The 26,406-nt window shown below is 46.1% G+C and overlaps 1 protein-coding gene across 6 annotated transcripts in view; it reads right to left on the reverse strand.

The window, feature by feature from the left end:
- The window catches only part of LOC140128224 (A.superbus venom factor 1-like), a 224,420-nt gene that overhangs the window by 79,976 nt on the left and 118,038 nt on the right, over positions 1–26,406 (reverse strand). For 4 of the 6 annotated variants that reach the window (XM_072149763.1, XM_072149767.1, XM_072149762.1 and 1 more), the window contains exons 1-4: positions 8,625–8,731; positions 1,170–1,356; positions 891–1,053; positions 608–678 (exon numbers count right to left, since the gene is read on the reverse strand). The exons of the other annotated variants lie outside the window; for them this stretch is intronic. In XM_072149763.1, coding sequence (XP_072005864.1) covers positions 608–678; positions 891–1,053; positions 1,170–1,356; positions 8,625–8,686 — 483 coding nt within the window. In that variant the 5' untranslated portion in view covers positions 8,687–8,731. Of the gene's footprint in view, positions 1–607; positions 679–890; positions 1,054–1,169; positions 1,357–8,624; positions 8,732–26,406 lie in introns of those variants that run through there. 6 annotated transcript variants of the gene reach the window in all.

Here is a 26,406-nt window from a genome sequence, read left to right on the forward strand (position 1 = left end):
GCCGATTTACATTGTTCTGTCTGAACACTAATCTATTTCTCTCTAGCGCTGTTAAACACCACACCCAGTAGTCTCCTTTTTGTTTCGTTAACAATTAATTTGCTGTAATCAACAGAATCCTTATCCTATCAGTGTGGGAACCAGGTTACTGACTTCACATAAAAGGCCTCAGGATAGTTTGCACTTAACAAAGCTAGATCTGGTATTCTCTTACCCCTAGTCTTAGCTTCTTAGTTATTCCTATTGTCTATCATTTTGGAACTTTGTTGTCCTGTAGGTTCCTGACACGGCTCTGGTCATGTTTCTTATTTGTTATCTTGTCTTCTTCTATTGTTATCCCTTACAGTTAAGCAGGGACTGTTGCCCAGTTACTGGCTACTGCCTAGGGTGGTATCTAGTAAATAGGTAGGGAAAGTCTGATGCGTTGAGTTCTTGCAGTGTGTGTCTGTCTTGGTTCTCCCTGTCTACTCTTTACACTCCATTCTTATGTTAATTTGTGACCTTCAACTGCCCCTTTGGTTACTTTGGGGGAATTGCAGATTACTTCAGTGCTGCAAGGTAAAGTTCATTCATTTCTCATAAATATAACATGTTAGAATGATCTTACCAGAAAGTCAATGACCAGAGGTGCATTTACAGGAGACAACTTTCCATCCATAGCATAGATACGGTAGAGAACTACACAAAGAAGATGGAGAAGATGAGTTGTACAACAATTGGAAGGGGACACATCGTGTGACTGTTGCTTTCCATCACCTAGTTTTTAATAAACCAACATCTACAATGGAAGAAAACCTATGTCCACCAATTATGAATCATATTTTGAGTCTCCACATTTATAATAATTACAGGGGGCTGGACACTTCATGGCCACAACCTCAGACATATACCTGTAGACCCCGGGGTGTAGATGGTCTTGTCAGTCTGAATGAAGGCGTATCCACTTTGATGGCCCAGCAGGACGACCTTCTCCAGGCTGCACACGGGAGATTTCACAGTCACATAGACGTATTGTTTGGATTTTGGATCTTTAGCTAAATCTTTAGATGGAATCTAAACAAAGAAAATGAAAAAAAAGTATAATCGGAGACACTCTAGTAAGGATGAGATCCGGGATAGATAGATAACTGTGTGATGTATCTGTCACTTGTGTCACGCCATGACCTTACCCGGACTGTAGCGCTGCCCAGGAAATTGTTGTCATAATTCAGGGAGATCTTCTGCTTCATTAAACTCAAAGTTCTCTTGGGAAAGTCCTGAATCTGAACTTCAGCATCAAAAGCCGTGTTGTGTCCATCTAAGACGATGGTTTCATCACTGTCCCGGTGTAACACGCTGGGTGTAATGAGAGTGCACCTATCACAGAGACAAGAAGGACATCAGCCAAACCCCTCAGGACAAGCCCCGGTGATGTGTTATTGGGATTACTGCCATCAGCCATACATGTACATTTTATAGAAATCCATGACATAACATAGAGCCCTGTAAAATCAATAATTATTATTTTATATAAATATTATTGGGGTTATCCCAAATGGTGTAATAGGGCATTGGCAATTGGTGGACTGTTGACATCGGTCTTTAGTCTCCCATGCGCCCCCTACAGGAATAAAGCTGATATCTTAATAGTAGGTATGCATTTCTATCTTGGCTTAGGTTGGTTGACTCTCCCTCCCTGTAGCCTCAGCAGTATGTGAGCTACTACATTACTTATTACTCTTATTCATACATTATGGCTATATACTGGCTAATTTAATGCATTCCCATTACTGTTCCGTATTCCAAGGTGACAATTGTAGTGTATGAATCATCTCCGGGTTTGTCTTCCTGTGGGCTAATGTGCATGCACCAACAGTGCACTAAGCTAAACTTTTATTATAGACACTAGACTACCTATCTATTTATGTATTTGTCTATCACTAGGTAGGATATATAATGGGGCAGGAGGTTGGCTATCTACTGGGACACGGGTTTTCTATATACCTGGGCACAGGCTGGCTACATACTGAGAATCAAGGGGCTGTCTATATATTTGGGTTATGTGGGCTGCCTATATACTGGAGTCTTGCTATATATTGAGGGCTGGCTATATACTGGGGGATAGCTGGCTATATATTGGAGGCAGCGGCTGGCTATATACTGGGGCCTGCCTGACTATATACTGGGGGATAGGGGCTGGCTAGCTATGTACTGGGGGCCAGGAGGCTGGCTAGCTATATACTAGGGGCCAGGAGGCTGGCTAGCAATATACTGGAGGCCTGGGGGCTGGCTAGCAATATACTTTGGACCAGGAGGCTGTCTAGCAATATACTGGAGGTCAGGAGGCTGGATAGCTATATACTGGGGGCTGGCTAGCTATATACTCTGGGCCAGGAGACTGGCTAGCAATATACTGGAGGCCAGAAGGCTGGCTAGCTATATACTGGAGGCCAGGAGGCTGGATAGCTATATACCATGGGCTAGGAGGTTAGTTAGCAATATACTGGGGGCCAGGAGGCTGACTATCTACATTCTGGGGCCAGAAGGCTGGCTAGCTGTATATTGGGGGCAGAGTATATATACTTGGGCTACATACTGAGGAGCAAACGGTTGGCTGGCTAAATATTTGGGGGATGTGGGCTGCCTATATACTGGGGTCTTGCTAATTATTGGGGGATGGCCAGCTATATACTGGGGGCTAGCTGGCTATATTCTGGGGGCTTCCTGGCTATATACTGGGGGATAGGGGGCTGGCTAGCTATATACTGGGGGATAGTATATACTGGGGGATAGTGTATTATAGTATATTATAGTATACTATACTATAGTATAGTATAGTATATTTTATGCGGTGGTGGGCTGGGGAAACAATGCACGTACGACTGACGTAAACAAATTCAAGAAATTGGTTAGGAAGGTGAGCTCAATTGTTAGTTCTAAGATGGAGGACTGGGAGTCAGTCTTGTGTGTACGTATGCTCTCCAAATTTAAGTCCATTGTAAGTAATGAGAAAAATCCATTCCATAATATACTAACTGGTTAACACTGTACATTTAGTGAACGGTTTCTGCATATTAAATGTAGAACGAATCGCTTTAAAAACTCTTTCATACCTAGGGTAATTGCACTAGTTAACTTGGGCAAGTACCTGATGTTATTTTAACCAAGGTGTTTTTTCTTTTTTAAAATTTTTAATCATTCGTAGATGTATTTATTTGTACGTATTATATGTATGCTAGTATCCTTATTGTTCGTATATGTATAATTGTGTTCATGAAAGGAGGTGTTGTTGCTGCTGTTGTGACAAAATCAATTTCCCCTATGGGGACAATAAAGCATTCTATTCTATAGTGGCTGGCTAGCTATATACTGGGGGATAGGGGATGGCTAGCTATATACAGGGGGCCAGGAGGCTGACTAGCTATATACTGGTGGCCAGGAGGCTGGCTAGCAATATACTGGAGGCTGGCTAGCAATATATTGGAGGCCATGAGGCTGGCTAGCAATATACTTTGGGCCAGGGGGCTGGCTATCTATATACTGAGGGCAGGGGGCTGTCTATCTATATACTGAGGCCAGGAGGCTGTCTATCAATATACTGAGGCCAGGAGGCTGGCTAGCAATATATTGGAGGCCAGGAGGCTGGCTAGCAATATACTGTAGTCCAGGAGGCTGGCTGGCAATATACTGTGGGCCAGGAGGCTGGCTGGCAATATACTGTGGGCCAGGAGGCTGGCTAGCTATACACTGGGGGCCAGGAGGCTGGCTAGCTATACACTGGGGGCCAGGAGGCTGGCTAGCTATACACTGGGGGCCAGGAGGCTGGCTAGCTATACACTGGGGGCCAGGAGGCTGGCTAGCTATACACTGGGGGCCAGGAGGCTGGCTATCTATATACTGGGGGGCAGGAGGCTGGCTATCTATATACTGGGGGGCAGGAGGCTGGCTAGCTATATACTGGAGGCCAGGAGGCTGGCTAGCTATATACCGTGGGCCAGCCAGGAGGTTGGCTTGCTATATACTGGAGGCCACGAGGCTGGCTAGCTATATACTGGGGGTAGGTTATATATACTTGGGCACAGGCCGGCTACATACTGAGGAGCAAGGGGCTGGCTGTCTATATATCTGGGGGATGTGGGCTGCCTATATACTGGTGTCTTGCTAAATTTTTGGGGCTGGCTGGCTATATACTGGGGGCAGGGGCTGGCTATATATTGGGGGCTGCCTGGCTATATACTGGAGGATAGGGGACTGGCTAGCTATATACTGGGGAATAGGGGCTGGCTAGCTATATACTGGAAACCAATAGGCTGGCTAGCTAAATACCAGGGGCCAGGAGGCTGGCTAGCTATATACTTGAGGCCAGGAGGCTGTCTAGCTATATACCGTTAACGAGGAGGCTGTCTAGCTATATACCGTGGGCCAGGAGGCTGGCTAGCTATATAGTGAGGGCAGAGGGCTGGCTATCTATATATTGGGGACCAGGAGTCTGGCTTGCTATATACTTGGGGCTAGGAGGCTGGATAGCTATATTCTGGGGGAAAGGGGCTGACTAGCTATGTACTGTGGGATAGGGGATGGCTAGCTGTATACTGGGGGCCAGGAGGCTGGCTAGCAATACACTGGGGGCCAGTAGGCTGGCTAGCAATATACTGGAGGCTAGGAGGTTGGCTAGCAATATACTGGAGGTCAGGAGGCTAGCTAGCAATATACTGGAGGTCAGGAGGCTGGATAGCCATATACTGGGGGGCAGGAGGCTTTTTTAGCAATATACTTGAGGCCAGGAGGCTGGCTAGATATATAACATGGGCCATGAGGCTGGCTAGCTATATACTTAGGGCAGGGGGCTGGCTATCTATATATTGGGGGCTAGGAGTCTGGCTAGCTATATACTGTGGGCCAGGAGGCTGGCTAGCTACATACTGGGGCCAGAAGGCTGGCTATATACTGGGGAATAGGGGGATGGCTATGTCCTGTTGGCTGGCTATATACTGGGGATTAGGGGCTGGCTATATACTGGGGGCTAGATTGCTATTTTATTGGGAATAGGGGGCTGGCTATCTATGTATTGGGGGATAGGGGTTGGCCAGCTATATACTGGGGGCCATGAGGCTGGCTAGCTATATACTGGGGGCCTGGAGGCTGGCTAGATATATACTGGGATCCAGGGGCTGGCTATATACATGAGCCCAGGGGGCTGGCTAGCTATATACTGGGGGTAGGGGACTTGCTAGCTATATACTGGGTCATGTGATTTTTATCTATCAACCAACAATCACTCTGCAAGGACCTTGATCTTATAAAATTCCTTCAGGCCGTTCCTAAATTATTAGTAAACTTGGATAACACCTTTAATTATGGTTTTTAATGTACAAAGATTATGATGGTTTTTTTTACTGTAAGTGTATTTTAAATTTTTTAGTTCTTTTTAAAGTTTTCCTCCTGTTCCTTACCACTTTGGTTCTTGATAACATACTGCATGCAATGCATTTTACTACATTAATATGTTAGGTGCTGCTATTAGGCTTTTCCTTTGGCTCTGAGCCAACCGGTGGACCAAGATGGCAGCCGCTTGCCATAACAACTCACCATCTCCATAGCTACCAGAGCCGATGGTGCTGTCAGTGCTAATGCCTGAGCCCTAAAATGTAGAGTGTGTCCCAGCTGCTACTGCGGTCCCTTATTGCTGATTGAATTAGTTTTGCATCTGAGCCTGTGCAATGCCCACAATGTATATGGAAATAAGCTAATTGCCTGGTGTACATTAAAGGGGTTTTCACACCAAACAAGTTAGGCCTATCCACAAGATAAGGCCTAACTTGCTGATCGGTGGGGTGTTAGTTATGAGACCCTCACAAATCACGAGCTTGAAAGCTCCGATGGGGTGTGAGTTACCTCCGTCAAATAAGGCCTAACTTGTTTGGTGTGAAAACCCCTTTAAAGGGAAAATGCATAAAGAGATGAGGCCAGAAGCAGAACTTAAATTCTTGTTTGTGCATTCATGTTGTTGTGTGTAATGTAAACTGTACTTTAACCTTTCCCAAGATTCAACCTTATGATCTTTCACCTGCTTAGAGGATAACATGTGATCAGTAGGGGTTTGAGCTTTGGGGCCTTCTCCCATCATCGAAATTGTGCTCCATTTCTCAAGTAGTCACATTGAGGGTTTTTGAGACTTATCAATGCTAAAAAGTCTCACAGGACTATATGCCCCTCTTCATTTATCTGGCCTAAACATAGAAGTACTGCTAGTGCAACATTGTGCAATGCCACATCCATGACTTGAGAATTTTGCAAAAAGTCCAGTCCCCTTCCGTTCTATGTGCTGAGACTTTTTGTTAAATTTTGAGACTTTTTTGGGACTTTTTGAAAAAATCCCAGACAGAAGATAGACCATAAGAACATTCATTAAAGTGCCAAAGCCACTTTAATGAATCTGATGGGAAGCAGAGCTCTAAAAATAGACTGTCCCAAGGAGCTGCCTAATGATAAATGACCCCCACTCTGTATATTAATTCTTTATTCTGCTGCCAAATATAGACACGCCGTTCTATAGAGTGAGAATGGAGAAGATGGACACACCACTCGCTCATGTATAATAAATGCTGCGATGCCGTCCTCACTAAGGCTACACATGACCGTTATTGCCACACCAGATCACGGACACATTACAGGTCTATGGCACCAGATCACTGACACATTACAGGTCTATGGCACCAGATCACTGACACATTACAGGTCTATGGCACCAGATCACTGACACATTACAGGTTTATGGCACCAGATCACTGACACATTACAGGTCTATGGCACCAGGTCAAGGACACATTACAGGTCTATGGCACCAGATCACAAACACATGAACAGGTCTATGGCACCAGGTCAAGGACACATTACAGGTCTATGGCACCAGATCACGGACACACGGACAGGTCTATGGCACAAGGTTACGGACACGTTACAGGTCTATGGCACCAGGTCACAGACACCTTACAAGGCTATGGCACCAGGTCACAGACACATTACAGGTCTATGGCACCAGGTCACGGACACATTACAGGTCTATGGCACCAGGTCACAGACACATTACAGGTCTATGGCACCAGGTCACGGATACATTACAGGTCTATGGCACCAGATCACTGACACATTACAGGTCTATGGCACCAGGTCACGGACACATTACAGGTCTATGGCACCAGGTCACAGACACATTACAGGTCTATGGCACCAGATCACAAACACACGAACAGGTCTATGGCACCAGGTCAAGGACACATTACAGGTCTATGGCACCAGATCACGGACACATTACAGGTCTATGGCACCAGATCACGGACACATTACAGGTCTATGGCACCAGATCACAAACACACGAACAGGTCTATGGCACCAGGTCAAGGACACATTACAGGTCTATGGCACCAGATCACAGACACATTACAGGTCTATGGCACCAGGTCACAGACACATTACAGGTCTATGGCACCAGATCACGGACACATTACAGGTCTATGGCACCAGATCACGGACACATTACAGGTCTATGGCACCAGATCACAAACACACAAACAGGTCTATGGCACCAGGTCAAGGACACATTACAGGTCTATGGCACCAGATCACAGACACATTACAGGTCTATGGCACCAGGTCACAGACACATTACAGGTCTATGGCACCAGGTCACAGACACATTACAGGTCTATGGCACCAGGTCACAGACACATTATAGGTCTATGGCACCAGGTCACGGACACATTACAGGTCTATGGCACCAGATCACTGACACATTACAGGTCTATAGCACCAGGTCACAGACACATTACAGGTCTATGGCACCAGGTCACGGCGGGTGAGCACACTTTCTCTCCGTGACCTGGCCGCAAATGATAGAACACGTCTCATATCCCGGCAGATTGCGGCCACTACTACTACACCCCTTTATATGAACTATTGTGGTGGCACACAGGCGCCGCCCTCCTGTATATTTTTATCATTTTATTGCTCCCTCTGTAGAAGGATATGGATGGGTCTGGTTATCAATGGAGCAGACTGGGAGAGATGTCCTGCAGAGCAGGAGACAGGAATGCTATGAAGAAATAATATACATTGCCCTGGAAATGCAGGTCCATTTGCAGAAAAGATTTGGGTCTACTGAGAATTGGGTAATGATTTGGTACTACATACAATGGAGCAGCATTAGGAGTTTGGAGATGACACCAGGCACCTGAATGATATAACTGGTAGAGATTTTAACCTGAACTATCAATCCGACTGATGACATCCTACGGAGCTGGAGGTATCACAGATTGGGGGAAAGTCACGTGGGAGGACGAGGCGCTGCACTGCTGGGACTACGATGTCTGATGTTTCCTTCCCTGTCTATCGACTACTGAAAACAGCTGATCTGTTGGGTGCTGGGTGCCCAACCCATCAGAAATCTCATGTGATCATGAGAAGAGGTCATTATTATTATTAGCCCAGAAAACACTGATTTTTATCATACAGTTCCCAAAAATTAGTCCAATTGTGAAATAAAACCAGCATACGCAGTTAAGGAATTTGCTTTTCGCTTCCCTTTTTTTTTTTCAGGGATGTTTCATAAAAACTATTTTCATTTTAAATCAGATCTCTGTACTCACGGTTGTCCATAGCACCCAGCCAGCAGGGCGAGCAGGGTGACACACAGAAGTCTGCACCCCATGCTGTGTCAAGAATACTATGCAGGTTGTAGGCAGTGGGACTTCGTATCAGCAAAGGGAGGGAAACAGTCAGTCATTTACTGGAGATAACAGGAGGGACTAGCAAAATACACAGAGATTGTGTCATTCCCATCATAGGTGATCTGTAAAAGTTAAGGAAGTTCAAGGGCCTCCAAGCTAACTGTCATAAACAGGAATAAAAAGTACCACCAGCCACCCAACCTGCTCCCACTGTAACAGGGTATAACCCCCTAACCCAAAGTATAATCACCCAGGACAGAGTATACCCCAATCAGTAGCAGTACACAACCATACATGGAGCTACAGCTGCAGTGCACAGCCATACATAGAGCTACAGCCGCAGTACACAGCCATACATGGAGTTACAGCTGCAGTACAGAGCCATACATGGGGCTACAGCCGCAGTGCACAGCAATACATGGAGCTACAGCAGCAGTGCACAGCCATACCTGGAACTACAGCTGCAGTACACAACCATACATGAAGCTACAGCAGCAGTACACAGAAATAAATGGAGCTACAGCAGCAGTACACAGAAATAAATGGAGCTACAGCAGCAGTACACAGCCATACATGGAGCTACAGCCACAGTAGACAGTCATACATGGAGCTGTAGCCACAGTATGCAGCCATACATAGAGCTACAGCCGCAGTACACAGCCATACATAGAGCTACAGTCGCACTACACAGCTATATATGGAGCTACAGCCACAGTACACAGCCATACATGGAGCTACAGGAGCAGTAGACAGCCATACATGGAGCTGTAGCCACAGTATGCAGCCATACATAGAGCTACAGCCGCAGTACACAGCCATACATAGAGCTACAGCCGCAGTACACAGCAATACATGGAGCTACAGCAGCAGTGCACAGCCATACCTGGAACTACAGCTGCAGTACACAACCATACATGAAGCTACAGCAGCAGTACACAGAAATAAATGGAGCTACAGCAGCAGTACACAGCCATACATGGAGCTACAGCCACAGTAGACAGTCATACATGGAGCTGTAGCCACAGTATGCAGCCATACATAGAGCTACAGCCGCAGTACACAGCCATACATAGAGCTACAGTCGCACTACACAGCTATATATGGAGCTACAGCCACAGTACACAGCCATACATGGAGCTACAGGAGCAGTAGACAGCCATACATGGAGCTACAGCCGCAGTACAAAGCCATATATGGAGATGCAGCCGCAGTACAGAGCCATACATGGAGCTACAGCCGCAGTACACAGCCATACATAGAGCTACAGCCGCAGAACACAGCCATACATAGAGCTACAGCCGCACTACACAGTTATATATGGAGCTACAGCCACAGTACACAGCCATACATGGAGCTACAGCCCCAGTACACAGCCATACATGGAGCTACAGCCACAGTACACAGCCATACATGGAGCTACAGCCACAGTACACAGGCATACATGGAGCTACAGCCACTGTACAGAGCCATACATGGAGCTACAGCCCCGGTACACAGCCATACATGGAGCTACAGCCACAGTACACAGGCATACATGGAGCTACAGCCACTGTACAGAGCCACACATGGAGCTACAACCTTAGTACACAGCCATACATGGAGCTACAGCCACAGTACACAGCCACACATGGAGCTACAGCCGCAGTACACAGCCACACATGGAGCTACAGCCGCAGTACACAGCCACACATGGAGCTACAGCCGCAGTACACAGCCACACATGGAGCTACAGCCGCAGTACACAGCCACACATGGAGCTACAGCCGCAGTACACAGCCATACATTCTCAACTGTCTTTACCCAGGAAAATCCCCTGGTGGAAGACACAATGAGGAATAATGTTAATTCTTTTTATAATGTCAACAGTTTAACCCAGGAAGAGGTACGGCGCCGCCTCGCAACCACTAAGATAGATAAATCACCTGGGCCAGATGACATACACCCCCGGGTTCTGCATGAATTATGTACGGTGATAGACACTGAGGACTGGTTATGTTCCACAGGACTGGCGCATAGCAAATGTGGTACCTGTTAGGATTGGGTAAAACAAAAGACAGGGGATAGTGTGCCCTGAGCTTGCCCCAACCTCTGTCCCTTCCTATAGCCCCCCCACGCTAAACCGTGGGGCGACTACTTGAAGACTCGGAATACACTGGATAAGTGTGGGAATGGAAACATAAACAGACTGACAAACATGAAACACAAAAGAATAGTAAACTAGCCGGATTCACAACGAGAGGGTACGTCAATAGCAAAATCAGAAGGCAAAGAGTCAATGTCAAAAAACGAGCCGGGGTCACAACGATACAGATACAGATACAGATACAGAGCAAGTCAAACCTAATGCTGAGAGCGAGTGGAGAAGGGATTTCAAACACTGGCACAGGTGACTAGTGAAGCTGCAATTTATGCAGCCAGAACTCCACCTCCAGAACCTGATAGGAGCTGGACAGCTTCTGGGAATTAACCCCTCATGGTGCAGAACAACCAGGCATCATGCAGAGGTACACAAGTCCCAGCAGTTCCGAAAACAACTCCTAGACAGCGCGAGATCTTAGCAGCCGCTGCCCGGGACGAGAGGTGGAGTTTGCACGGATACGCGCCGGGGCGACTTGTAGCGACCCTGACAGTACCCCCCCCTGACGGGGGGCCTTCGGACCCCTAGATCTTAAAGATGGCTTCTGAGGATAGGCCTGATGAAATAACCTGAGTAACCGCGGAGCATGAACATCCCTAGCCGGAACCCAAGACCTATCCTCAGGACCAAAACCTTTCCAATGGACCAGGTACTGCAGAGAGTTAGCTACCCATCTGGAATTCACAACTTTTTCCACCTCAAATTCCAGATTCCCCTCCACAATAGATGGAGAAGGAGGGTCAGGAAGGGGCAAAACAGGCTCAACATAGTGCTTCAGAAGACTCTTATGGAAGGTGTTATGAACCCGCCACCCTGCTGGAAGAGTAATCTTGAAGGAAACCGGGTTAACAATTTCAGTAACAACAAATGGACCTACAAACCTGGGCGCAAACTTCAGAGAGGGGACCTTCAATTTAAGGTTTTTTGTTGATAACTACACTTTATCCCCCACCACAAATGTATCGGAGTTAGTGCGCCTTCTTTCAGCCTGTTGGACCATAGAATTTTGTGCCCTCTGAATATTCTCCTGAACTTGCGACCAGAGCGTGCGCAACTTGGATGTAATAGCTTCCGCTCGAGGAATATTAGAGACAGGCACAGATGAAAAGGAGAAACGAGGATGAAAACCATAATTGCAGAAAAACGGAGAAACCTGAGTGGAAGAACTACAGTGGTTATTAATAGCAAATTCTGCCAACGGAAGGAATTTCACCCACTGGTCCTGACTGTCCGAGACAAAGAGTCGCAGATATTGAATCATCTCCTGATTCATTCTCTCGGACTGACCATTAGACTCAGGGTGAAACGCCGACGAGAACGACAAATTAACTTCCAGTCTAGAACAAAATGCTCGCCAAAATCTGGAAACAAATTGTACGCCCCTATCTGACACAATATCATCTGGTATACCATGGAGGCGTACAATATTCTGTATAAACAATTCAGCCAATTCTTCAGCTGAAGGTAACTTGTCATTCTCGTCGGCGTTTCACCCTGAGTCTAATGGTCAGTCCGAGAGAATGAATCAGGAGATGATTCAATATCTGCGACTCTTTGTCTCGGACAGTCAGGACCAGTGGGTGAAATTCCTTCCGTTGGCAGAATTTGCTATTAATAACCACTGTAGTTCCTCCACTCAGGTTTCTCAGTTTTTCTGCAATTATGGTTTTCATCCTCGTTTTTCCTTTTCTTCTGTGCCTGTCTCTAATATTCCTCGGGCGGAAGCTATTACATCCAAGTTGCGCACGCTCTGGTCGCAAGTTCAGGAGAATATTCAGAGGGCACAAAATTCTATGGTCCAACAGGCTGAAAGAAGGCGCACTAACTCCGATACGTTTGTGGTGGGGGATAAAGTGTGGTTATCAACAAAAAACCTTAAATTGAAGGTCCCCTCTCTGAAGTTTGCGCCCAGGTTTGTAGGTCCATTTGTTGTTACTGAAATTGTTAACCCGGTTTCCTTCAAGATTACTCTTCCAGCAGGGTGGCGGGTTCATAACACCTTCCATAAGAGTCTTCTGAAGCACTATGTTGAGCCTGTTTTGCCCCTTCCTGACCCTCCTTCTCCATCTATTGTGGAGGGGAATCTGGAATTTGAGGTGGAAAAAGTTGTGAATTCCAGATGGGTAGGTAACTCCCTGCAGTACCTGGTCCATTGGAAAGGTTTTGGTCCTGAGGATAAGTCTTGGGTTCCGGCTAGGGATGTTCATGCTCCACGGTTACTCAGGTTATTTCATCAGGCCTATCCTCAGAAGCCATCTTTAAGATCTAGGGGTCCGAAGGCCCCCCGTCAGGGGGGGGTACTGTCAGGGTCGCTAGGGAGAATGCTGGGACTTCTGGTTGTCCGAGTTGATCGGCGCCTAAGATCCAGGCGATCACCTCGGGTGTCCCCTGACTGTCAGCCAGCGGCCAGTCTGTCTCCAGGCCGTCAAGAATTGGAATCCATGGAGCTGGATAGCATCTCTCTTGCACAGCGGAAGCAACTTCGAATAAGACGCCATCTTTGTTTCTGCTGTGGAAGTCCTGATCATCAGATACACACCTGTTCCAAGAGGCAGCAACAGGAAAAACTTCCGCTCCTAAGCAGTAATCGAGGGGACTGCTTGGGAGCTCAGGTACTCCCAGTTGTGTCTAGAATGTATTTACCTTGTACGGTTAAGTTTCAATCTCTGTCCTGTACTGGTCGCGCCTTCTTGAATTCAGGCGCTGCAACTAATTTTTAATTGATTATAATTTTGTCTCTCAGTTTTGTATGTCATTGATTCCATTGTCCACTCCTATCCAGATGTCGGGTGCGGATTTGACCCCTCTACAGGCAGGGTTGAATAAATTCCGAACCCCGCAGATAAAGCTTATGGTAGGAGCTATGCATGAAGAATGGTGTTCTTTCTTAGTTATGGAAAATTTGTCTGAAAATGTCATTCTTGGTCTACCCTGGCTCCGGATCCATAATCCGGTAATTAATTGGGAAACTCTGGAGCTGGTTCACTGGGGTCCTCACTGTAAGGATCACCTGACCAGAGTTTCATTATGTACAGTAGTGGCGGAAGATCAGAGTCTTCCAGGTTTTCTCTCTGATTACTCAGATGTGTTTTCAAAACCCTTGTCCCAAGTCCTTCCTCCTCACAGGGAGTTTGATTGTAAAATTGACCTTCTTCCTGATGCTAGATTGCCAAAGGTTCGTATATATAACCTCTCGGTACCAGAACGGGAGTCACTGAAGAGTTATATTGATGAGAGTTTGGCAATCGGACATATCCGTCCCTCTGAGTCGCCCACTGGGGCCGGGTTCTTTTTTGTTGAGAAGAAAGATGGTGGTTTACGGCCAGTGTTTCTGTTAGGAATGGGTAAAACAAAAGACAGGGGATAGTGTGCCCTGAGCTTGCCCCAACCTCTGTCCCTTCCTATAGCCCCCCCCCACTAAACCGTGGGGCGACTACTTGAAGACTCGGAATACACTGGATAAGTGTGGGAAGGGAAACATAAACAGACTGACAAACATGAAACACAAAAGAATAGTAAACTAGCCGGATTCACAACGAGAGGGTACGTCAATAGCAAAATCAGAAGGCAAAGAGTCAATGTCAAAAAACGAGCCAAGGTCACAACGATACAGTTACAGAGAAGTCAAACCTAATGCTGAGAGCGAGTGGAGAAGGGATTTCAAACACTGGCACAGGTGACTAGTGAAGCTGCAATTTATGCAGCCAGAACTCCACCTCCAGAACCTGATAGGAGCTGGACAGCTTCTGGGAATTAACCCCTCATGGTGCAGAACAACCAGGCATCATGCAGAGGTACACAAGTCCCAGCAGTTCCGAAAACAACTCCTAGACAGCGCGAGATCTTAGCAGCCGCTGCCCGGGACGAGAGGTGGAGTTTGCACGGATACGCGCCGGGGCGACTTGTAGCGACCCTGACAGTACCCCCCCCTGACGGGGGGCCTTCGGACCCCTAGATCTTAAAGATGGCTTCTGAGGATAGGCCTGATGAAATAACCTGAGTAACCGCGGAGCATGAACATCCCTAGCCGGAACCCAAGACCTATCCTCAGGACCAAAACCTTTCCAATGGACCAGGTACTGCAGAGAGTTAGCTACCCATCTGGAATTCACAACTTTTTCCACCTCAAATTCCAGATTCCCCTCCACAATAGATGGAGAAGGAGGGTCAGGAAGGGGCAAAACAGGCTCAACATAGTGCTTCAGAAGACTCTTATGGAAGGTGTTATGAACCCGCCACCCTGCTGGAAGAGTAATCTTGAAGGAAACCGGGTTAACAATTTCAGTAACAACAAATGGACCTACAAACCTGGGCGCAAACTTCAGAGAGGGGACCTTCAATTTAAGGTTTTTTGTTGATAACCACACTTTATCCCCCACCACAAATGTATCGGAGTTAGTGCGCCTTCTTTCAGCCTGTTGGACCATAGAATTTTGTGCCCTCTGAATATTCTCCTGAACTTGCGACCAGAGCGTGCGCAACTTGGATGTAATAGCTTCCGCTCGAGGAATATTAGAGACAGGCACAGAAGAAAAGGAGAAACAAGGATGAAAACCATAATTGCAGAAAAACGGAGAAACCTGAGTGGAAGAACTACAGTGGTTATTAATAGCAAATTCTGCCAACGGAAGGAATTTCACCCACTGGTCCTGACTGTCCGAGACAAAGAGTCGCAGATATTGAATCATCTCCTGATTCATTCTCTCGGACTGACCATTAGACTCAGGGTGAAACGCCGACGAGAACGACAAATTAACTTCCAGTCTAGAACAAAATGCTCGCCAAAATCTGGAAACAAATTGTACGCCCCTATCTGACACAATATCATCTGGTATACCATGGAGGCGTACAATATTCTGTATAAACAATTCAGCCAATTCTTCAGCTGAAGGTAACTTGTCATTCTCGTCGGCGTTTCACCCTGAGTCTAATGGTCAGTCCGAGAGAATGAATCAGGAGATGATTCAATATCTGCGACTCTTTGTCTCGGACAGTCAGGACCAGTGGGTGAAATTCCGTCCGTTGGCAGAATTTGCTATTAATAACCACTGTAGTTCCTCCACTCAGGTTTCTCCGTTTTTCTGCAATTATGGTTTTCATCCTCGTTTTTCCTTTTCTTCTGTGCCTGTCTCTAATATTCCTCGGGCGGAAGCTATTACATCCAAGTTGCGCACGCTCTGGTCGCAAGTTCAGGAGAATATTCAGAGGGCACAAAATTCTATGGTCCAACAGGCTGAAAGAAGGCGCACTAACTCCGATACGTTTGTGGTGGGGGATAAAGTGTGGTTATCAACAAAAAACCTTAAATTGAAGGTCCCCTCTCTGAAGTTTGCGCCCAGGTTTGTAGGTCCATTTGTTGTTACTGAAATTGTTAACCCGGTTTCCTTCAAGATTACTCTTCCAGCAGGGTGGCGGGTTCATAACACCTTCCATAAGAGTCTTCTGAAGCACTATGTTGAGCCTGTTTTGCCCCTTCCTGACCCTCCTTCTCCATCTATTGTGGAGGGGAATCTGGAATTTGAGGTGGAAAAAGTTGTGAATTCCAGATGGGTAGGTAACTCCCTGCAGTACCTGGTCCATTGGAAAGGTTTTGGTCCTGAGGATAAGTCTTGGGTTCCGGCTAGGGATGTTCATGCTCCACGGTTACTCAGGTTATTTCATCAGGCCTATCCTCAGAAGCCATCTTTAAGATCTAGGGGTCCGAAGGCCCCCCGTCAGGGGGGGGTACTGTCAGGGTCGCTAGGGAGAATGCTGGGACTTCTGGTTGTCCGAGTTGATCGGCGCCTAAGATCCAGGCGATCACCTCGGGTGTCCCCTGACTGTCAGCCAGCGGCCAGTCTGTCTCCAGGCCGTCAAGAATTGGAATCCATGGAGCTGGATAGCATCTCTCCTGCACAGCGGAAGCAACTTCGAATAAGACGCCATCTTTGTTTCTGCTGTGGAAGTCCTGATCATCAGATACACACCTGTTCCAAGAGGCAGCAACAGGAAAAACTTCCGCTCCTAAGCAGTAATCGAGGGGACTGCTTGGGAGCTCAGGTACTCCCAGTTGTGTCTAGAATGTATTTACCTTGTACGGTTAAGTTTCAATCTCTGTCCCGTACTGGTCGCGCCTTCTTGAATTCAGGCGCTGCAACTAATTTTTAATTGATTATAATTTTGTCTCTCAGTTTTGTATGTCATTGATTCCATTGTCCACTCCTATCCAGATGTCGGGTGCGGATTTGACCCCTCTACAGGCAGGGTTGAATAAATTCCGAACCCCGCAGATAAAGCTTATGGTAGGAGCTATGCATGAAGAATGGTGTTCTTTCTTAGTTATGGAAAATTTGTCTGAAAATGTCATTCTTGGTCTACCCTGGCTCCGGATCCATAATCCGGTAATTAATTGGGAAACTCTGGAGCTGGTTCACTGGGGTCCTCACTGTAAGGATCACCTGACCAGAGTTTCATTATGTACAGTAGTGGCGGAAGATCAAAGTCTTCCAGGTTTTCTCTCTGATTACTCAGATGTGTTTTCAAAACCCTTGTCCCAAGTCCTTCCTCCTCACAGGGAGTTTGATTGTAAAATTGACCTTCTTCCTGATGCTAGATTGCCAAAGGTTCGTATATATAACCTCTCGGTACCAGAACGGGAGTCACTGAAGAGTTATATTGATGAGAGTTTGGCAATCGGACATATCCGTCCCTCTGAGTCGCCCACTGGGGCCGGGTTCTTTTTTGTTGAGAAGAAAGATGGTGGTTTACGGCCAGTGTTTCTGTTAGGAATGGGTAAAACAAAAGACAGGGGATAGTGTGCCCTGAGCTTGCCCCAACCTCTGTCCCTTCCTATAGCCCCCCCCCCCACTAAACCGTGGGGCGACTACTTGAAGACTCGGAATACACTGGATAAGTGTGGGAAGGGAAACATAAACAGACTGACAAACATGAAACACAAAAGAATAGTAAACTAGCCGGATTCACAACGAGAGGGTACGTCAATAGCAAAATCAGAAGGCAAAGAGTCAATGTCAAAAAACGAGCCAAGGTCACAACGATACAGTTACAGAGAAGTCAAACCTAATGCTGAGAGCGAGTGGAGAAGGGATTTCAAACACTGGCACAGGTGACTAGTGAAGCTGCAATTTATGTAGCCAGAACTCCACCTCCAGAACCTGATAGGAGCTGGACAGCTTCTGGGAATTAACCCCTCATGGTGCAGAACAACCAGGCATCATGCAGAGGTACACAAGTCCCAGCAGTTCCGAAAACAACTCCTAGACAGCGCGAGATCTTAGCAGCCGCTCCCCGGGACGAGAGGTGGAGTTTGAGCGGATACGCGCCGGGGGTCGGAGAATGCTGCTGGCACCAGCAGAAGAACCAGAAGTCCCAGCATTCTCCCTAGCGACCCTGACAGTACCAATATACAAAAAAGGATCAAATAGCGATGCTGGAAACTACAGACCCGTGAGTCTAACTGCTGTGGTGGGGAAAATATTTGAGGGGTTTATTAGAGATGCTATCCTGGAGTATCTCACTGTGCACAACCTTATAACCCAGCGTCAGCATGGGTTTATGAGAGATCGGTCCTGTCAGACTAATCTGATTGGTTTCTACGAGGAGGTAAGTTCAAGACTGGATCTGGGGGACGCTGTGGACAGTGTCGGACTGGCCCACCGGAGGACCGGTGGATCCTCCGGTGGGCCCTTGATACCTCTGCCGTGGCAGGGGCCGCCATCCCCATCGGGGGGCCCAGCCAGCAAGGTCGCGCTGGCCCACAATGGGCCCCCGATATCTCCGCTGCGGCAGGGGCCTCCATCCCCTGTTGAGGCCCCTGCCAGGGAGTAACAGCAGTGGTACTCGATGCGGCCATAAGCGGCCACTCGAGTACCACCTTTGATGTAATGCGCGGCCATTGCTGTGCCTGCGCGACGCGGCCTCTTCTTTTACCCGGCCCGCGTCGCACTATGACCTCCGATGCGCGGCAGCGTGATGATGCAATCACGCTGCCGCGCGCCTTGTTCTTGACAGTTCCTCTGCCGCAGGGAGAAGATTCGCGGAGGACGCGAGAGCGCTGCGACAGGTAAGTGAATTTAATTACCGTATTTTCATCTACTAAACTAAATATATTATAGGGGGCCACAATAGTTAGGGAAACGTATAATAAGGGACTCCAAGGGGCCACTAGAAAACTAAATACATTAATGGGACTGGTTATATAATTAATGGCCACTAGAGGAAATATACAGTATAGTAAGGGGGCACAATATGTAGTAAGGGGGGGGGGGGGTTATTTTACATAAATACAGGATAGGAGTAGTAGTACTGTGCTGTGCCCATATATATAGGATAGGAGTGGTAGTACTGTGCTGTGCTCATATATACAGGATAGGAGTAGTAGTACTGTGCTGTGCCCATATATACAGGATAGGAGTAGTAGTGCTGTGCTGTGCCCATATATACAGGATAGGAGTAGTAGTGCTGTGCTGTGCCCATATATACAGGATAGGAGTAGTAGTACTGTGCTGTGCCCATATATACAGGATAGGAGTAGTAGTACTGTGCTGTGCCCATATATACAGGATAGGAGTAGTAGTACTGTGCTGTGCTCATATATACAGGATAGGACTAGTAGTACTGTGCTGTGTCCATATATACAGGATAGGAGTAGTAGTACTGTGTTGTGCCCATATATACAGGATAGGAGTAGTAGTACTGTGCTGTGCCCATATATACAGGATAGAAGTAGTAGTACTGTGCTGTGCCCATATATACAGGATAGGAGTAGTAGTACTGTGCTGTGCCCATATATACAGGATAGGAGTAGTAGTACTGTGCTGTGCCCACATATACAGGATAGGAATAGTAGTACTGTGCTGTGCTCATATATACAGGATAGGAGCAGTAGTACTGTGCCCATATATACAGGATAGGAGTAGTAGTACTGTGCTGTGCCCATATATACAGGATAGGAGCAGTAGTTCTGTGCTTTGCCCATATATACATGATAGGAGTAGTAGTACTGTGATGTGCCCATATATACAGGATAGGAGTAGTAGTACTGTGATGTGCCCATATATACAGGATAGGAGTAGTAGTACTGTGATGTGCCCATATATACAGGATAGGAGTAGTAGTACTGTGCTGTGTCCATACATACAGGATAGGAGTAGTAGTACTGTGCTGTGCCCATATATACAGGATAGGAGTAGTAGTACTGTGCTGTGCCCATATATACAGGATAGGAGCAGTAGTTCTGTGCTTTGCCCATATATATACATGATAGGAGTAGTAGTACTGTGATGTGCCCATATATACAGGATAGGAGTAGTAGTACTGTGATGTGCCCATATATACAGGATAGGAGTAGTAGTACTGTGCTGTGTCCATACATACAGGATAGGAGTAGTAGTACTGTGCTGTGCCCATATATACAGGATAGGAGTAGTAGTACTGTGCTGTGTCCATACATACAGGACAGGAGTAGTAGTACTGTGCCAATATATACAAAATAGAAATAGTAGTACTGTGCTGTGCCCATATATACAGGATAAGAGGAGTAGTACTTAGCTGTGCCCATATATACAGGATAGGAATAGTAGTACTGTGCTGTGCCCATATATACAGGATAGGAGTAGTAGTACTGTGCTGTGCCCATATATACAGGATAGGAGTAGTAGTACTGTGATGTGCTCATATATACATGGTAGGAGTAGTAGTACTGTGCCCATAAATACAGGATAGGAGTAGTAGTACTGTGCTGTGTTCATATATACAGGATAGGAGTAGTAGTGCTGTGCTGTGTCCATATATACAGGATAGGAGTAGTAGTACTGTGCTGTGTCCTTATATACAGGATAGGAGAAGTAGTACTGTGCTGTGCCCATATATTCAGGATAGGAGTAGTAGTACGGTGCTGTATCAATATATACACGATAGGAGTAGTAGTACTGTGCTGTGCCCATATATACAGTATAGGAGTAGTAGTACGGTGCTGTGCCCATATATTCAGGATAGGAGTAGTAGTACGGTGCTGTGCCCATATATACAGGATAGGAGTAGTAGTACTGTGCTGTGCCCATATATTCAGGATAGGAGTAGTAGTACTGTACCCATATATACAGGATAGGAGTAGTAGTACTGTACTCATATATACAGGATAGGAGTAGTAGTACTGTACCCATATATACAGGATAGGAGTAGTAGTACTGTGCTGTGCCCATATATACAGGATAGGAGTAGTAGTACTGTACCCATATATACAGGATAGGAGTAGTAGTACTGTACTGTGCCCATATATTCAGGATAGGAGTAGTAGTACGGTGCTGTCCCCATATATTCAGGATAGGAGTAGTAGTACGGTGCTGTGCCCATATATTCAGGATAGGAGTAGTAGTACGGTGCTGTACCAATATATACACGTTCGGAGTAGTAGTACTGGCCATATATTTGTGGAATAGGAGTATTTATTAGGACTTTTATATAAAATATTTGATAAGAGGGGCACTAAATATAAGAATAATAATTAATAAAATATAATTAATAAGTAGGAGCACTGTAAGACTGTATAAATGAAAAGATTAATCGGAAATGATATATTATGAAAGGGAATTATGTCCAATTTAATTTATTAGGTGTATCATATTATTTACTCAGGGGTGCGCATGTAATATACTGAGGAGTCGCAATGTAATATTTGATTTATACAGAGGGCACAGTGTGGCTTTTGTTATGGGAGGCACAGTGTGGTCAGTTGTGTTGTGAGTGGTAAATATTATTTAGGAGCACAGAGTGGGACAGTGTTATCCAGGTGACATTGTGCTGTAGTGACGGTGATATTTTTAGTTCCACAGTGTGGAGATATGCCACACACAGATGAAGATATCTGGTGGAAAATTCACCATTGATAAGAAAAATAAAAAGGGAGAAGTCGTCCTGCAATTCAGTACCCAAAGGAGAAGACGTGTGACATGTGAGGTACTGAATCCCACTTCTGAGTCTGGTAACTGTAATTACTGACTATTTTTCTGTGGTGCAGAGAACATATGAAGGTGAAGGGTTATAGTTAAGTTATTCTTATTGGTAAGTTAGTGCTAAGCATAATGCAGCCACTGTGAACTCAGCCATACACAGCCACACATGGAGCTACAGCCACAGTACACAGCCACACATGGAGCTACAGCCACAGTACACAGCCATACATGGAGCTACAGCCGCAGTACACAGGCACACATGAAGCTACAGCCACAGTACACAGCCATACATGGAGCTACAGCCGCAGTACACAGCCACACATGAAGCTACAGCCACAGTACACAGCCATACATGGAGCTACAGCAGCAGTACACAGCCATACATGGAGCTACAGCCGCAGTACACAGCCATACATGGAGCTACAGCCGCAGTACACAGCCATACATGGAGCTACAGCCGCAGTACACAGCCACACATGGAGCTACAGGCGCAGTACACAGCCATACATAGAGCTACAGGCACAGTACACAGTTATACATGGAGCTACAGCCACAGTACACAGCCATACATGGAGCTACAGGCACAGTACACAGTTATACATGGAGCTACAGCCGCAGTACACAGCCATACATGGAGCTACAGCCACAGTACAGAGCCACATGGAGCTACAGCCACAGTACATAGCCATACATGGAGCTACAGCCGCAGTACACAGCCATACATGGCGCTACAGCAGCAGTACACAGCCATACATGGAGCTACAGCCACAGTACACAGCCATAGATGGAGCTACAGCCGCAGTACACAGCCATACATGGAGCTACAGCCGCAGTACAGAGCCATACATAGAGCTACAGCCGCAGTACACAGCCATACATGGAGCTACAGCCACAGAACACAGCCATACATGGAGCTACAGCCACAGTACACAGCCATATATGGAGCTACAGCAGCAGTACACAGCCGTACATGGAGCTACAGCCGCAGTACACAGCCATACATGGAGCTACAGCCACAGTTCATCAGTACAATGTGCATCTACTCTGATGATGACACCCAGTTGTCAATTGATTAATTTAAAAAAACAACAATCCAGAATCTGGAAAGCGTGATTTAGAATTGTATTTCATGAAGAACATGTGTAGATTTCATATCTGACCACTAGATATATACACTGCATGCCATAGTGGGCATTTCTTTCAGCCCCCTCCAGATTTAATTCTTGGATACACCTCTCAATTTAATAGGCTTGGGAATACACCAGCTCCATGATCCCTGCCTAGAGCTTGCAGTATAGTGATGACACCTTTGTTGGGCCGTCTAAGCTTGTTTCTGTCAATGGTTTTGGTGCTGTTTTGATATAGTAACCTTCTTTCTGGTGCTGTATTTATGTATTGAGCTTTGCAGTAGCGTTTTAAATACTTTTATGAACGGTGTGATAAAAGGGGCTTTGAGTAAGGTTCACATTATTGAGAGGGTCACATTAAGACTACACAATATTATTCTCCATCAGATTTATCATCCAGTATCAAGCACAGAGATGTAGCTTAAGTCTCAACGTTTGTAACACTGTGCAATTTCATTCCCATGTTTTACACTTCAAGTTTATTGTTTTTGGTAGTTACTTGAAGGATGGGCCCCAAAAACAGATTTTCTTATGGGCCCAAGGTACTCCAGTCTGTCATTGTTTGAAGGTATTACTGACGGTTTACAATCAAGATGTAGTGAGCAGCAAGAAATAAGGGAAACAGAGAAGGGAAGACTGTCCTTTATTCTAAGACTGAGCTAGTCCCTGCCTGCAGGTGATGGGCAGGTTACCTAGACTAGTTTCGGAGCCGACAACTTCTCTCTCTCTCTCTGAACACGAAGACCTTTCCAGATAGTAGGGAAAAGGACTAAAGAATACTTGGGTCTGGAGTACTAAATTTGGATCCCCCTAACAAAACAATTGCTGCAAGCAAAAGTTTGGCGAAAAAGCAATCCCAGCATGCACACACAGGTAAAAGGGCAATAGAGAGAACCGGCTACATTGCACAGTTGTGGAGAACTGTCTAGAAAGGCCACAGGATGCCGATTAAAATCCTGACGGACCCCCCCCTTTTTTTCCACGACGAGCCCTATCAGGATTCCTTCTGTGGAAAGCAGCCTCCAATGTGGGTGCAGAGACCTCAGAGACTCAGACTCAAGAGTTATCATCCACACCTCAGCCCTTGCAGGCCACCAAATACTGAAGAGTTTCCCTCAAAATTTACAAAATTTACAATCCAAGAGACCTCGTACTCTCCACCAGAATCCAGGAGAGGCTCAATCACAGGCGTAGCCCCAGAAGAACTCATCCTCTTCAAAAGGGAGACATGAAACACCAAGTTTATTTTCCACGAGGAGGGATTGTCCAATCTGACCGAAATGTCATTAATAAGTTCTGTCACCAAAAAAGGACTCAATTTAGGACCCAACTTTTTTGAAGGAATCTTCAACTTCAAAGTTTTTTTCAGGAGCCACACATGGTCACCTACCACAAAGTCAATTTTTCTCCTTTTCCTGTTAGCCACCATTTTAGTTTTCTGCAAACAGGCCATCAGAAATTCCTAGTGACTAACCTCTGCAACCCCAGGATGGCCGGCCAATCTGGAGTCTTGACATTCTTGTAACAGCTGACCCCACAGGGTGATCGGAACAAACGATTTACCCCAGCGTGTTCCCCTAGGGTCACTCTCCTGAGCCTTCAGAATCATACTCTCCAATTTAGTATCCAGGGATGACAACACCTCCCTTTATCAGCACAAATTCAGGTTTATCAGATTCAAAATTGGGAGTTACGCTTATAGCTGGAGCATGCGCCCTGACAGTTTTGGTGCCGGTGACATAGGTCACAGAAAAGTTAAAATGGGTGAAGAACAGCGCCCAACGGGTCTGTCTAGTATTTAAACGTTTTGATAGTTAACAACTCTGGGTCACCAATGTCATAGTTGGATTCAGACGGACAAAACTTCTTTGAGAAGAAGGCACACGGATGAAGTTGCTACTTCTATTGCTTCTCCTGTGACAGCACTGCACCCACTTCCACAGATGAAGCATCAACCTCAACAATAAAGGGTAATTCCTCATCTGTTTGGATAAGTACTGGAGCCGAGCTTAGTTTTCAGAGTTTTCAGAGTTTCAAAAGCCTCCACTGCTTTCAAAGGCCTCTGCTTGAGATCAGCTCCCTTCTTAGGCCCCTTTTACACTTGCGCTTTCCATGCGGGTGTTCTGCGCGTGCCTTTGATACACAGAACTTGCATTTCACTCTGACCCATTGCCATCAATTGGCTTTTTCAGACTTGCATTCTTTTTCACGCACACATGCGCATTTTTTTTAACGCGCGTCTAAACACCCCATGCAAGTCTAAGGTGATGCATCAAAAACACATTGCACTCTGAGACACATGCAAGTCCAATGCAAGTGCAATGCGTTTTTCACACATCAAATCCCATAGAAAAGATAGAGCTCAGTCCTGAGTCCTTTTCAGGCACATTGGGGCAAATTTACTTACCTGGTCCAGATGGTGCACCTGAGTTCCTGCATCCGTTGCTTCCCTGCCGAGGTCCGCCGGAATTCACCTTCTTCTTCCCGGTGCTTGTAAGTGCGTGTCTTGCGACACAATTCTAAATGTAAAATCTTGCGCGTTGTCCGAATCCGTCGGGTTGTCCGACGGCCCGTCCCCCGATTTGTGTCGCGTGCAAGCCAGCGCGATGCGCCAAAATCCGATCGCGTGTGCCAAAATCCAGCGTAGAATGCGGCGCAAAATGGAAATCGTAAGGAAACCTGACAAAAATGTGCTCCAAATACAAAATAATACTCCCATGGAATAAATGGGATCTGTGTTCACTGATCCACTTGTAGATATATTTCCACATTCCTTATATTAACAAATGCCATCTGTCTTTACTGATTTCAGTGAACGGATAGGACGGATATGAGCTACCACTATCAATTCTAGGAATAGAGGGATACGGTATAACACTGTACACTGTACAACGTGCGCCTTATATATGAACCGGTATAGTCCAGTGCACCATATATATGAACCGTACTTACAGACAACAGTTGCCTTGAACTGTGCACAGGTCTGCCCCCTGCTGGTCAATCATCCTTATAATCAGGTGCACCTTATAATCCGGTGCGCCTTATATATGAACCTAGATGTTTTAGAAGGCATTTATTGATGGTGCGCCTTATAATCCGGTGAGCCTTATAGTCCAGTGCGCCTTATATATGAACCGTACTTACAGACAACAGCTGCCTTGAACTGTGTACAGGTCTGCCACCTGCTGGTCATTCATCCTCATTATCAGGTGCACCTTATAATTCGGTGCACCTTATATATGAACCTAGACATTTTAGAAGGCATTTATTGATGGTGCATCTTATAAGCCGGTGCGCCTTATAGTCCGAAAAATACAGTAGTTGGCAAAGCCCAGAAACCTTTGTAATGCTGTAAAATGTGATGTCTCAGGCCTTGGTCATTCCAACACAGCTTTGACCTTCTCTGGGTCCATCTTGCATCCTTCAGATAACAAAATATATCCCAAAAATGAAAATCCCTGAAATACAAACATTTCTCTGGCTTG

This window comes from Engystomops pustulosus, chromosome 4 (genome assembly GCF_040894005.1).
Source record: "Engystomops pustulosus chromosome 4, aEngPut4.maternal, whole genome shotgun sequence".
Taxonomy (NCBI): Eukaryota; Metazoa; Chordata; class Amphibia; order Anura; family Leptodactylidae; genus Engystomops; species Engystomops pustulosus.